This window comes from Seriola aureovittata, chromosome 6, assembly GCF_021018895.1.
Source record: "Seriola aureovittata isolate HTS-2021-v1 ecotype China chromosome 6, ASM2101889v1, whole genome shotgun sequence".
Lineage (NCBI taxonomy): Eukaryota > Metazoa > Chordata > Actinopteri > Carangiformes > Carangidae > Seriola > Seriola aureovittata.
Genome location: NC_079369.1, coordinates 13466949 through 13479751, shown reverse-complemented (window position 1 = coordinate 13479751; position 12803 = coordinate 13466949). Strand labels below are relative to the sequence as shown.

At 38.3% G+C, this 12803-nt stretch overlaps 3 protein-coding genes across 7 annotated transcripts in view; 2 read left to right on the top strand and 1 right to left on the bottom strand.

Moving 5' to 3' along the window:
- Window positions 1-184: 184 nt before the first annotated feature.
- mrpl47 (mitochondrial ribosomal protein L47) lies at window positions 185-3153 on the bottom strand. Its single transcript, XM_056377992.1, has 7 exons — window positions 2995-3153; window positions 2015-2163; window positions 1711-1771; window positions 1538-1634; window positions 1216-1346; window positions 673-768; window positions 185-553 (listed from the first exon to the last, which is right to left on the bottom strand). The coding sequence occupies exons 1-7, from the start codon at window positions 3126-3128 to the stop codon at window positions 442-444; spliced, it is 780 nt and encodes a 259-aa protein (XP_056233967.1). The 5' UTR covers window positions 3129-3153; the 3' UTR covers window positions 185-441.
- A 495-nt stretch (window positions 3154-3648) lies between these two features.
- Window positions 3649-7076, top strand: ndufb5 (NADH:ubiquinone oxidoreductase subunit B5). The gene is made up of 6 exons (XM_056377993.1): window positions 3649-3807; window positions 4601-4683; window positions 4936-5002; window positions 5115-5176; window positions 5725-5831; window positions 6860-7076. The coding sequence occupies exons 1-6, from the start codon at window positions 3690-3692 to the stop codon at window positions 6978-6980; spliced, it is 558 nt and encodes a 185-aa protein (XP_056233968.1). The 5' UTR covers window positions 3649-3689; the 3' UTR covers window positions 6981-7076.
- A 2000-nt stretch (window positions 7077-9076) lies between these two features.
- usp13 (ubiquitin specific peptidase 13) overlaps window positions 9077-12803 on the top strand; it is a 33102-nt gene continuing 29375 nt past the window's right edge. For 2 of the 5 annotated variants that reach the window (XM_056377979.1, XM_056377977.1), the window contains exons 1-2: window positions 9077-9508; window positions 11729-11854. In XM_056377979.1, the coding sequence (XP_056233954.1) occupies window positions 9398-9508; window positions 11729-11854 (237 nt within the window). In that variant the 5' untranslated portion in view covers window positions 9077-9397. The remainder of the gene's footprint in view (window positions 9509-11728; window positions 11855-12803) is intronic. The other 3 variants (XM_056377976.1, XM_056377975.1, XM_056377978.1) reach the window with 2 other exon arrangements.

Here is a 12803-nt window from a genome sequence, read left to right as displayed (position 1 = left end):
TTTTTTGTTAAATGATTTCTTAAGTGAGTTTGTGATAAAATTGTAAAAGCTTACTTTTACAGTACTGTGTGTATATTTGTACAGAAGCAGGGTGTATGGTTGATATTGGTTGTTTTAAAGGTTATTCGGGGTCACATGATTCCCAAACCTTTACTATTGACACAAAATATTGTGAAAAAAAAAATTCAATATTAGAGGTATGTTTTAATAACAAGTATGAATACAGTGACAACAACATCAGGGTAAAGTAGCATAATTTATCTTGTAGGATCAAAAAACAGCTGGACCAATAAATCTTTACTCTGCACAGAGAACAGTTTCAGAGAACCTGCAGTTATTTTAATTGACCTGTATTAACTTGTCAACTAATGTGGAGAGTGGACAGATGTGAGGATCACAGCTGTCAAAAATTCAATATCTGCACAATGGGAGACCGAAATTTCATGATGAGGAAACTTTCATTCGAGGAAACTTGTCCATTAGTTTGGCCTGTGTGTTCTCCTTTAAGTTTGCTTTCCTGGCCTTATCTCGAAGGTGCTTCTCTATACGCAGCCTGCAAGACAAAAAAACAAAAATATTATATATCATGAAATTGTATGTGACATAACTCAGGGATTCTCCATACACTACAACTCGTATTTAAATGTGAATCTGTGCCGTACTGTATCTTACCTTATGTGTGGTTGGACAAACTTGGGTGTGAAGAACCTCTTTCGTTTGTATCTTTTATTCATGTACCAAGGAATTGCATACTCTTTGAATCGATACCTGGGGTAAAAAAAAAGAAAAAGAAGTCTTATGTGAATGATTCCACTAGCCACATTTCATTTTTTGAAGTTTTGCCATTTAAAAAGATACTACATTTAGATTATAAACCACCTGCTGAAGGTCTTAAAATCAGATTGGCCTACGCTGATGTAGTTCTGCCAAAATCCAAACGAGGTTTGAATGATAGTGGTTTTTGTGAATATGAATCAGACCTCGATTCATACATTTGCAAACAGTATTTTTCCAATATAATTCTCAGACTCAAAAAAAAAAAAAAAAAAGTCTGGGCCAAAGTATGTTTTCTTATCTGAATTCACAAGATGTACAAACGTCAAGGTCCACTCAGACCTTGATTGACCGATTGAATTAAAAGGTTAATTAAGAGTCTGACATTTCTCTCCATGTATGTGTGACATGATATGTACAGAGACTCAGAGAGACCCTCACCAGTAGACGTGTCCAAATATGTTCCTCCTCCAGGCTCCTGGTCTGCCTTTTTCCTGTCCTGTCTGCAGCAGACGCAGCGCCGTCTCTCTCTCATTCACCACCGTCTCCAGCCTGAACATGGACCGCTCAATCTGAGAAGAGGAAGACGGAGAGATTTACCTTAGCTGAGGCTCGTACTTCACCACCACTAGAACACACAATACTGCAAGGACAAACTCTGTGTCCCACTTAATTCTGTCAAAGGCTGAACCACAGTTGACGCATCAAATGTAATTCACTATTTCAACAGTGACGGTGGAGATCAGTTGAGGGTCATACCAACCTTCCTAATTCTTTCTGGACTCGGCATCTGAACCCTTTGCCTTTTTGCTTCCTGCTGAAGTGTCAGCAGCATGTTCTTTTCTTTCAACAGCACATACCTGAGATGTAAGGAGTCAGACAGCAGATAAATATTCATACAGTCTGAAGCAGTTGCTTGATTTCCACAGTCCTTACCACAGTTTGTGTAAATCCTCGTTGCTCTTTGTTCTCAGTTGTTTGGCTGTCCACGGTGCTCCTATAAAGGTTAAGACAAAAGGAAACAGTATGAAAAGCCATCATCATGACTATACTGCAACTATAACTGTGCTACAGCAAAAGATTTCTCAAAAAATTGGCACAATTGTTTCTCTCTGTCTATTTTGAAATTGATCCACATCCAGATGCAGATATACATTTTCAAACAGTGTTCAATCATTAAACCCACGACCCACAGTAGAGACATGAGCTCTCTGAATGCTACAATACTTGAATGTTTTACCAGACTTCACGTTGGTCTCTCCCCAGTTCTCAGGGAAGTCAAAGAACTCTTCCAGTCCTCTTCTGCTGATGGTTGTGTGCAGAGCTCGACACTGACCCACAGAGCTGATGGGACTGCACTGAGGCAGGGCAACGAGAGGAGACAATCCCCTGGAGATAAATCAAAAACATTCAAAGTCTTCTTTTATATTCAATCTAATTCAATACAACTTTATTCATCCCTGCAAGGGCAGGTGTATGCACCAGCTCCCCTCCCAAATCAATAGATAAACACACAGAGTAGGTAGGAAAATGGGAAGATCCAGTTGATCACAAAACTAAAAACAATCAAAGGTTATCAGCTTAAAATATATGTGGAATGGGCAATAAATACATTGATAAATCATTATAAATATAATAGCAATAACTGACACTAACAACAATCTGGAGGGATACTACAACTACACTACTACAACTACTACCACTACTACTACTAATAATAATAATTATTATTATTATTATGATAATGATAATAATACAATTAGAATGATTATAATACACTTAAACACAAAAAAACAAACTATCCCGCAAGTATTTAAAAACAATATATTGTTGGGCTTTCAGATTCAAGCTGTTCCTTCCTGTTTAGTCACATTCAGTAAATAATTGTACAGCTATTCTATTGTATATCCACTCTGTGACTGGAAACAGTAAATAAGCTAAGTCTGTGACACGATGTCAGTGGACAAACCCCACACGTCAGGAGATGAAATGGCCTCATTAAACAAACTCAGCTTCCTCTGATTTCTACTTTAAATGAGAGGGACTGCTGTAGGCTGAAGGACTTTAATGTTCACAATACCTGGAACAGATACGTGAGGAGAAGAGGAGTCCTGCGTGTTTCATTAATTTTATAATGAAGCCTGTCAGCGCGTTGACTTTACCGTCACTTCATTAACACACAACAACGTCCTGTTTTAAATCACTGCAACAGCCTCTTACCCGTAAACATGATTCTGGCCTTTGGTCACATTAACCGCACAGTGTTGCACAGTTATCGTTGAGGATATCCTACAGACATTTTGAAACTGTCTGCAAAGAGTCAAAACGCGTCCTGCCGCCGAGGACGCCGCCATCTTTGCCGTGAGCCTTCCCACAATACCCAAGATGCATTTCTCTTAAATATATTTATATATTTATTCCGAACAAATACAGATATTTATGTTTAATTTTACGTGATTAATAATTAGCCCATTTGTATTATTATATATCATATCATTACCGTTATCATACAATTAATCTAGAATAAAAAAAGTAACATCTGACGACACTGAAGTTAGCTTCCGATTCGGAGGTTAAGGAAGTTATGGAAAGGATAATTTGAGAATTTTGAGATCCTCTTATTGTTGTGAAAGGGTCTTAGCAGTTAAATTACCTTTTTTTGTTATCTCAAATGGCAGACACACTGTGGTCTCACATATTTAAACCTGTGTTTATAAAGGCTTCAGTTTTTCTAAGTCCAGATTCATTCGACAGATCTACATAAAGTGGTTTTTGATCGAGACCTTTTACGCCTCGAATCTGAAGCTAACTTCAGCGTCTTCCTCCTCTGCCCTCATTAAAGATGGCTGTTTCGGCTTCACTTCGTCATTGACAGATCACAGTCCGTGTGTTTGCACTGTTCTCCCACAGTAACGATGGTGGGTATGAGTGTACTCAGGTCTGCTGCTGCATTTGCAGCCAGACTGAGTCCTCTTAAATCTGGAAATACTGCGGCAAATTTACTCACTCGAGCAATCCCACGGACAGATAAAGGTAAGAGACACTATGGTTGTTTAAAAAGTGACCAGTTTGACCCCAAACGTGTCCGTCTCTTCTTATGACCTTGCGCCGGGGTTTGTTAGCTTGCTAACATGAGCTAGCTGGTAACATTTGCTCTGCTGTCAACAAAAAGTCAAAAACAATAACTTAATAGTTACAGATAGCTGTTCAGTCTTCATATCATTGGTATTAAACTGACACGTTTGTTGATTTTTTCAGCGTTTGAATGATTAATTGTCATCTCAGTAATATTACTATGTTAAAGTTTTTACTCAAAACACTGTTTTTTCTGTTCAAATGAATATATTTAATATCTACCAACTTCTGTAGCAAGTCGAAAACTAAAATACGTGAGGAAAGATGTATATGTGTTGTAGGATTTTACTTCAGGTAAACGTTAAAAGAAAAATTGACTCAATAGGATGCACATTAAACATCTTACCACATGATTCCCCAAAAATTTGTAAATATTGCAACATACTGATATCAAGATAAAGTTGCAATAATGATTCTAATAATAATTTTGCCCATCCCTGATTCATTAACAAGAAGAATCTGACGGATGATCAACAGTATTGTGAATATGAGGCATTGATACTACAGCCATATAAGTTCAGAACACTGACATTAACCTCTGAAATCAGGGAACATTCAATCTGAATGACATTACATCAACAACCAGAGCCCCATGTTGCCTAGTCTCATGTTATATCAGCATGTCAGTGTATCACCAAAATTTGCATGATAAGTACCTGGTCATCACAGCATCCCCTGTCTTTTTTTTCAGCTGTCGTCCGTTGGGGTCATGGAAAGAAAATGTTTATCATCAAACCCTCTGACTACTATGACAGGAGGTTTCTGCGCTTATTGGTGAGTGGTGGAACACCATCTAATTTATTAGTCATGATCATTGCAAATTAAGGGGTTGCATTGCAGGAGTTGCATTGAGCTCAGCAATAGAACAAGTTTACACATTTTGACTATGTACATTACATGTAGAAAGAAACAATAGCATCAAGCAACAGTTATTCCTGATAAGTTGGTTTGGTTAGACCTTCATACTTAGACATCGCAAAACAATTGCAGAGTTTAACATTTAATATTTTTCTTATTTTTTCTCAGCAATATTACATCCTGCTGACTGGCATTCCTGTGGCTGTCATTGTCACAACTGTGAATGTCTTCATCGGTAAGTAAGCATATTTCTTAAAAGTACATTTTTGTTTTTTAGTACTTTATTTGGATGAGTTGAAATATTATCAATATTTGGCGTTGAACTTGAGTATGATTGTGTTGTGAAGGTGAGGCAGAGCTGGCTGAAATTCCTGAGGGCTACGAACCTGAGCACTGGGAGCACTACAAGGTGTGTGTCTTTTTCTGTCATTCTCTTTCAGAGGGTTTTCTGAGTCACTGCTCTGTACCCTGTTTCAGGGAAGAATAGCTAGCTCACACCATAATTATCCTTACCATCAGAATGCCTTTGCAATACCAGCCTTAAAAACAGCAGTGATATTTTATGTGACTGCTGTCTGCAATTATTAGACCCCATATATTTAAAGTGTTATATTGTGCCTACCCAGTCTGCTGTTATTCATTTTATTTTTATTTTTTAAAATATAGATATAGTCATAGAAAAGGATCTCTTAAAACTTAGCAGTATGGTTGTGAGTATATCATGGTCTCAAAGATGTAACCGTGATTATAAGAATTAAGTAGTTATGACTGATCATTTATGATTAAAAAAAAAAAATACCCTTAAAACTACTAATGGCCTTAGTCAGCCCTGTAATCACAATAATATTGCACTGAAATACTGAAATTGTTGATAATCCTGTACTTTGTTTGCATCAAATACCTTTGCAGTTATTACAAATACTTTTGTCTTTTATGTTGTTTTCCCTGTGATTGCAGCATCCCATCACCAGATGGATTGCACGAAACTTCTACGATTCCCCAGTGAAGGACTATGAAAAGATGATGGCAGCAATCCAAATAGAGAAAGAGAAGGCAGACATGAGGTGAGTGTTATTACCGGGGTGGCATGTTGTCATCCTGCCATGTGTGAAGCCCAGAGGGCAGTTGCGCTGCAGTGACAAAAAGACATTTCTAACTCTTATGAAACTTCAGTAGTGACACACACACACACACACACACACACACACACACACACATACATATGTATCAAATTTATTTTGAGCAACAAGAGAACACATATTTCCTCAGTGAGGAAAAAATAAAATAACACAACAACCAATTATGTAACAGAGTTACATAATGCAGCATTACTGCACCATTGTATTATTATACTGTCCAGACATCTATTCAACAGGTTTTATGTTAACAAATGTTAGCAGATATCTCACAAAGTTTTATCTGGTTGAATGGCTGCAGTAGCCATTTGTCCAGTCATAAGGCTGTGATTCTTTGCTTCTCGTTATAAATCATAAGATATTTGTGTTATGATGCATTACTGTTAACAAATGACATGTTACACATCAAACATATTACATACATATATATTTATGAATAAAAAGAGTAGTTGGTCGGCTCTTTCTGTGGTATTTCACCGCAATGGCAACAGGGGCTACATTGAGTGTAGAGCTGCAGATTGAAAAATGATTCAGCGATCTGTAACTTCCAACATGATAAAATAAAATCACACAATAATCAGCAACTAGATTCTGTTCCTTTTCATTCAACCAGCTCTGGATGGACGTGTTCATCATGTAAGTGTGGCACCATCTTTGATGTTTTCGTTGGTCCAAAGGTGGGACTGTAACTCTGTGAAACATGCACTAAGCATAATGGTTAAAGGAAATGCTCAAATCCTGTCTATAAACACCTGAACACAAAGCGGGATTGACATAAAGGCACTAAGTCAAGTTTAATCACACAAGGATGTTAATGAGATTCAGCTTGCAAACAAAAAGGAAGCTTTGATTTTTCTCCTGGCTTTGTGAAAAGTGAGTGAAGGTGTTGAAGCACTGCTCTGGGATCCACAACACATGGCTTCATGGATTCACTGACTGTTTTTTGTTGTCCACAGAATGACACAGCTGGAGGTGCGTCGACACATGAGAAACAAGGGAGATGGCCCCTGGTTCCAGGTTGAGACGCTCAACAAGGAGCTAATTGACAACAGCCCCAAGTCAACACCTGACAACTAATCCAGATGTGGCTGCCATCAGTACATCATGCCGATGAATCTCACCGTTTGTACATTTTCCCCCCTTGCGTAAATAAAGTATCTGTATGTACTCTGATATTTGGTCTTACAATGTCTTTACTGGGTCCAAGCTGAAAAAATGCGTTCACTCTGTGTCGATACAGTTATTTAAGTTTTATTTAGCTTACGTCACATTGGGGAGCGGCACAGTGGCTCAGCATTCAGCATGTTGCCTTACACCAAGAAGGTCTTGGGCCCCTTCTGTGTGGAGTCTGCATATTTTCCCTGGGTAAGTTCTTGGTTGCTCCTAAAGGAGTTTTTTAAATCGAAAACAACTGGACTAGGTATATTAAAAAACTCCTTTAGGATACTATGACCTGGACAAATGAGAATATACACAGGCTTCTTGGTTGCTCCTGTTTCCACCTGTAGCACAAAGCCATGTAAAGTAAACAGCATAAATGAGTACACCCTCTATGATACCTAATCAATTAAATGATTTCTCTTAACAAAAAAGATATATTTCATATGGTGTAATGTTCCTGCAATTCTTTATTTATCAGTTACTGATGATACATGTGATTACTTACAGGAAAATACAGGAAAATATTATTTTCTCATCAAAATGGTAAAAGGCCATCTTGCAGAAATTAGAATATCCCCCTGAAATTTACAAAATAACACTCAATGGGTTTTTTTGGTGCTGGTTAAGGATAATTGATCACTGGAGGAGTCCCACTCAAACAGGTGTAATTATTTGACAATTAAAGTGGTACTTAGCCCATTGAATCACTCTGAGACTTAATGTGGGCAACAATGGCACCACATGGGGGTGAATTGTCTGGAGAAAAAAAAAAAACATTATTTCATTGCAAAGAAAAGTAAGTAAGACGCACCTGCAGAGAGGTGGATTACACAGTTGTCATCCATGGAGGAAGCCACTGCTGAAAACAAAGCAGAACAAAGTCCATGGACTTTGAAAATCTGTCAACCAACAGTTATTTACATGATCAAAATTGATTATTTTCACAAAATGTAATCATTTACAGTTATATACAACTAAAAAACAAGATTAATTAGATTAAACTAAGTGATTGGCAATTCAAAAGACGGTAGAGGCTCTGGATACTTGCAATATGATATTCACAAATAATTTAGATATAAATAATTTAATTATATAATATAATCAACCTTTGTAAACCTTTAAAATAAAACTTCATGGGAAATTCAAGTTTGTGCATGTGAAACAATTTTTGCATGTGTAGAAGAGATTTTCATTTGTTTAAAAAAAAAAAAAAAAGTTCCCACACTGACACTGAAGTTAGAGGCTGTTTTCACACCTGAATCTCATTGGACAGTGACAGTCCAATCACAGAGCAGAATCCAGCGAGAGGGAAGGTGGTTCTGTTGTTGAGAGTGTGTGTGGGAGTGTTTGTCAGACCGTGGGGGAGCTTAAAGGCTATGGGCACTGTGTCTCTGTGCGTGTGTGTGCGTGTGTGTGTGTGTGTGTGTGTGTGTGTGTGTGTGTGTGTGTGTGTGTGTGTGTGTGTGTGTGTGAGAGAGAGACAGACAGATTCTTGGGAAACACTGGTTGATGGGAATCTCCTCACACTGTCCCTAGCTTTGACAATTACGCACATACAGTCATGAAAGGCTGATGTCTCTTGATCACAGATGATGAATGCAGTTAAGGAGCGCGTCCACCTGGTGGCAGAGCTGTGCAGACAAGATGATTGCTGCCTGATGGACGAAGACCCTTTTGGCAGATGGGAGAGATGGGGGGTTATTAAATGTGGCTACTCGCTGTGTCTTTTTTTCTGCGACTTCCACCAGTTAATATAAACGCAATATCCTACTCAAATGTAAAATTAAATACACAATGACCCCCATCCCTTTTTTTTTTTTTTGACTGTTTACCACATAACACAAGCTGCTGCAGATTAACACAGAATAATGCAATCTTTTGATGTATGTAAGATACTGCATCCAGGAGTTATTAAATATCATAAACACGCTTTCCCTGAATCCTGGGGGGGCTTGTTGTAGTATGTGTGGGTGGCTTTATGAATCATCCTCTGAGGTGGGAGGGGCCCTTCTGGTAAAATATCCCTGTGTTCAGAGCGGCGTCACCACAGAAGCAATGTAATATCTGCGCAGGTCAAAGCTTTTTTTTTTTTTTTACAAGAAAAGAAACAACAACAACAAAAGAACGATGTTAGCCTTCGTGCCCTTAGCTCCACCGCCTGTGTAGCAGCTAGCCTCCACCCCTCTGTCATTTTATTTATATGTTTTTCAGCGTCACATCCCCCTGGCCGGAGGAATGTAGAGACGGGGTGCTTTAAAAATAGCATCCTCTCCTCTGACAGCGCTGCTCCGGTGGCTCCGCGGCACTGTGGTGCGAGAAGCAGGAATGCGAAGATGGCTGCAGACCTAGGAGAGCTGCTGGTCCCGTACATGCCCACCATCAGAGTCCCCAGGACAGGAGACAGGGTTTTCAAGAGCGAGTGTGCCTTTTCCTTCGACTCTCCCGTAAGTGTGCCTGTCCCCACACCACACCTCCTCCCACACAAACACACTAACACACACACACACACAAAAACACACACCGAGACATGAGCGGATTGTTGGGGAGGGAAATGTGCGTCGCAGGCGGACTGACAGCCTTCCTTGGCTTGCCTTAACAACACACGTGAATCTGCTGTAATGTCTGTGTGTGTGTGTGTGTGTGTGTGTGTGTGTGTGTGTGTGTGTGTGTTTGTGTGTGTGTGTCTCCATGGCCACCTTCCCCGTGAATTTGAAAGGAAATAAATAATTAAATGTTGTTTACATCTCCCCGAGAGAGGGTTGGAGGGGTTTCCCTTTGTGCGGGGAGACCAGTTCAGGCCACATTACCGCTTCAACCAAGCCAATTAAACAGGCAAGCTAACACACCTGCTCGAGGTTTGCATTTATTTAAAATGCTTTAGTTTACAACATCTGTGTGTGTGTGTGTGTGTGTGTGTGTGTGTGTGTGTGTGTGTGTCTGTGTCTGTGTGTGTGTGCGTGTGTGTTTCGTGAGTTTCCATCTTCGATATGGTCTCTTAAAAAGACACTTGCTGTGTGAGTGGTACTTGGCTGGATGTGTGTAATATTAGTTAAAACATTTCCATCATTATATGCTCCTAACAGTGAATTTATTGTCATGTTTTCCATATTAATGGTGTCGTTTAGCCTATGACGATCAATGGCGTGATGTACGGTTGGAAGTCAAAAATGTGTTCAGCAGAGTTAATAGTGACCTATCAAAAATGTATGCTCTCTATGTAATGTATTGCAATGGTAATATATTGACTTAAAATACGTTTTTATGCTCAGTATTGACTCTGTATTGAACTTTATAGTATGCTTTTATTTTGTTGTGTCACTCAGGGTTTGGATTATAGATATCATCATCAAGACCCAATCTTTTGACCCTTTTTTCCATTTATTTTGTCATTCTATCTTTTTCTGTGATTGAGACAACTGAGATAGTCGCAAAACATTTAGTGTTTTGATTTATATTGAATCTTAAAAACTTTTAAATGTCAGAATATACAGATTTGGTGCAGAGGTTACCCTTTCCTGCACTTATAAAGACTCGTGACAGTTATTTCATTGATTTATCTTTTGTTCTTTTTGTCTTAATGCTTTCGTACAATGAAAACCTACTTTCTCAACTGAAACCGTTTTTAAAGGTGACTCAGCTGTCTGGAGTTCATCATGTTGGCCCGAGGACTGGTTTATTTTTATCCTTGCTCTCTTGAAGCTCATATGTCACTCTGGGCCACTTAAAGGTTTATCACAGGGGTTTATAAGGCCTACACTGATTGCAGATGTCGGTTATTTTTGCGGGGGTATTCTTGATGTATTTTGTCTCTGAGAATCCACGTGTGAAAGTGCAGGAGGGCATTTCTCCCAGAAAAATTAAAAGTTTTTTAAATGTGATTTTGTAAATGATCAAACCTTGGTATCCTGTGACATGAGTGGGCCTCAGTCCACAGACACTCACCAGCAGTTTTATGAGAAATAAGGTGTGTTTTTTTTTTTTTTTATCTGGAGCAAAACCTACAGGTGCTCAGTGACCCAAAAAGCGAAAGAGAGAACCCACTTTATTGAGCTATGCTCTGGCTTGAATAATGTGTAGAGGGAACTATGATTTACAGTAAAAAATCTGGATCTTCAGTAGCAGGCATGCTCTCAATCACAGTGAGATTTTCTTCTCTGCAACAGTGCTGAAATACATTTTTGGCTCTTTGACAAGGTGCAAAAAAGACAGTTTGTTTGAGCAAGACAGCATTTTGGAATTGTGCTTGCAGAATCACTGGCACATCTCTCTTATAATTTAGTGTTACATTTTTACTCAGATGTTACATGCTTATTGTGATGACAATGCAGTGACTATTTTCACTGTAGCTACTCTCAATATAACTCAAATGTAGTATTTTCTCCATGTGTCAGATTAAAAAAATCATTGTAAAAATGTGTGTGTGTATGTGTGTGTGTGTGTGGATATATACACTGTAGTATAATTCTGCCGCCCAGCTGCTGTTGAATTTGCATAATTAGGCAGAACAGGATAGAAGATGATGATTCTAAAACACTGAACACAGTAAATTGTATCTATAATGTGCAATTTTCAAGGTTTTCAACATATTACATTTGCTGCTGTGTTAGTTTTTCTTCACCTCGTACTGCTGTTCATTGTAACTGTTTGTTTGTTTTGGTTTGCAGGAGTCTGAGGGTGGCCTGTATGTGTGTATGAACACATTCCTTGGCTTTGGACGAGAACATGTGGAGAGACACTACCGCAAAACAGGACAGAGTGTTTACATGCACCTCAAGCGACATGTCAAAGAGGTACGTTTTCCACTGTGGGCTGTATTTGTATTGGGTACTGATTTTTAACAGGACTTAGCAGTAGCAGTGGAATTGGAGGCAGTAGTAATAAGAGTGAGAATGATAATATTTGTTTACATAGTGATTGTCAAATCACATTTATACAGGCATTAGAGAGACATTAATATGATAGATATTAATCAAGAATAAAACAGAAAAGTCAATATAAATCTCACTTGCATCCAAACAGTATGAGAAAATGATCTATTTTAGCATGTAAAAACTGATTTAATTCATACTTTATATAGTTACGCACAAAACATTATCACATTATAAGGCTATCACAACATATAATGTGGAAAAGTAGCAAGCTGGAGTTGAGAACTAGGAAAGACTTTCCTTTAATCCCCTATTAAGCATTTATAAGCACTATATAAATGTGTAATTAATGGTTTATAACATACTATAACATAACTGTAAGCAGACATGAGTGTTTATTAGCTTATTAACACCACCTGTGGACAACCTCCATAAGTGGAGGCTGTTGTATAAACAAGTAATGAAAGATAATATCAGTAAAATACAGCTCTAATAATAAGCACTCAAATATGTCCTAATGTCTGCTTAAAACTATATTACAGGATTTTAGATAAAGAGTTACTAAGAGATCAGAATTGCTGACATCATGATTTTTATTGATTATTTTGAACGTTAGTGATTGAATTACATTGTATGGCCTGCAAATTGATGCACCAAGAATGCTTCGTCATCTCATATTTTATGTGAAATAGAGGTAAATATTTAATTTGTTTCAGCCTTTTCACCAGACCTGACCTTCATCCAGACTGAGGCCTGTCTGAGTGTTTGTGGCTAACACTTGATATGTTTTCAGCTCTGTATCGTAACTCTAACCTTTCACACTGTTCTGCTTGTAGCCATAGTGTAAAGGTAACGTTTAAAGTTTTCTGGA

Excerpts from the sequence above, each read along its gene's own strand:
- ndufb5 (XM_056377993.1), top strand. The coding sequence starts at position 3,690 with ATGGTGGGTATGAGTGTACTCAGGTCTGCTGCTGCATTTGCAGCCAGA. Across the intron at positions 3,808-4,600 it reads AATCCCACGGACAGATAAAG|CTGTCGTCCGTTGGGGTCAT; the intron begins GTAAGAGACACT and ends CTTTTTTTTCAG. Across the intron at positions 5,177-5,724 it reads AGCACTGGGAGCACTACAAG|CATCCCATCACCAGATGGAT; the intron begins GTGTGTGTCTTT and ends CTGTGATTGCAG.
- mrpl47 (XM_056377992.1), bottom strand. The coding sequence starts at position 3,128 with ATGGCGGCGTCCTCGGCGGCAGGACGCGTTTTGACTCTTTGCAGACAG. Across the intron at positions 1,772-2,014 it reads AGAGACCAACGTGAAGTCTG|GAGCACCGTGGACAGCCAAA; the intron begins GTAAAACATTCA and ends TAACCTTTATAG. Across the intron at positions 1,635-1,710 it reads GAGGATTTACACAAACTGTG|GTATGTGCTGTTGAAAGAAA; the intron begins GTAAGGACTGTG and ends CTTACATCTCAG.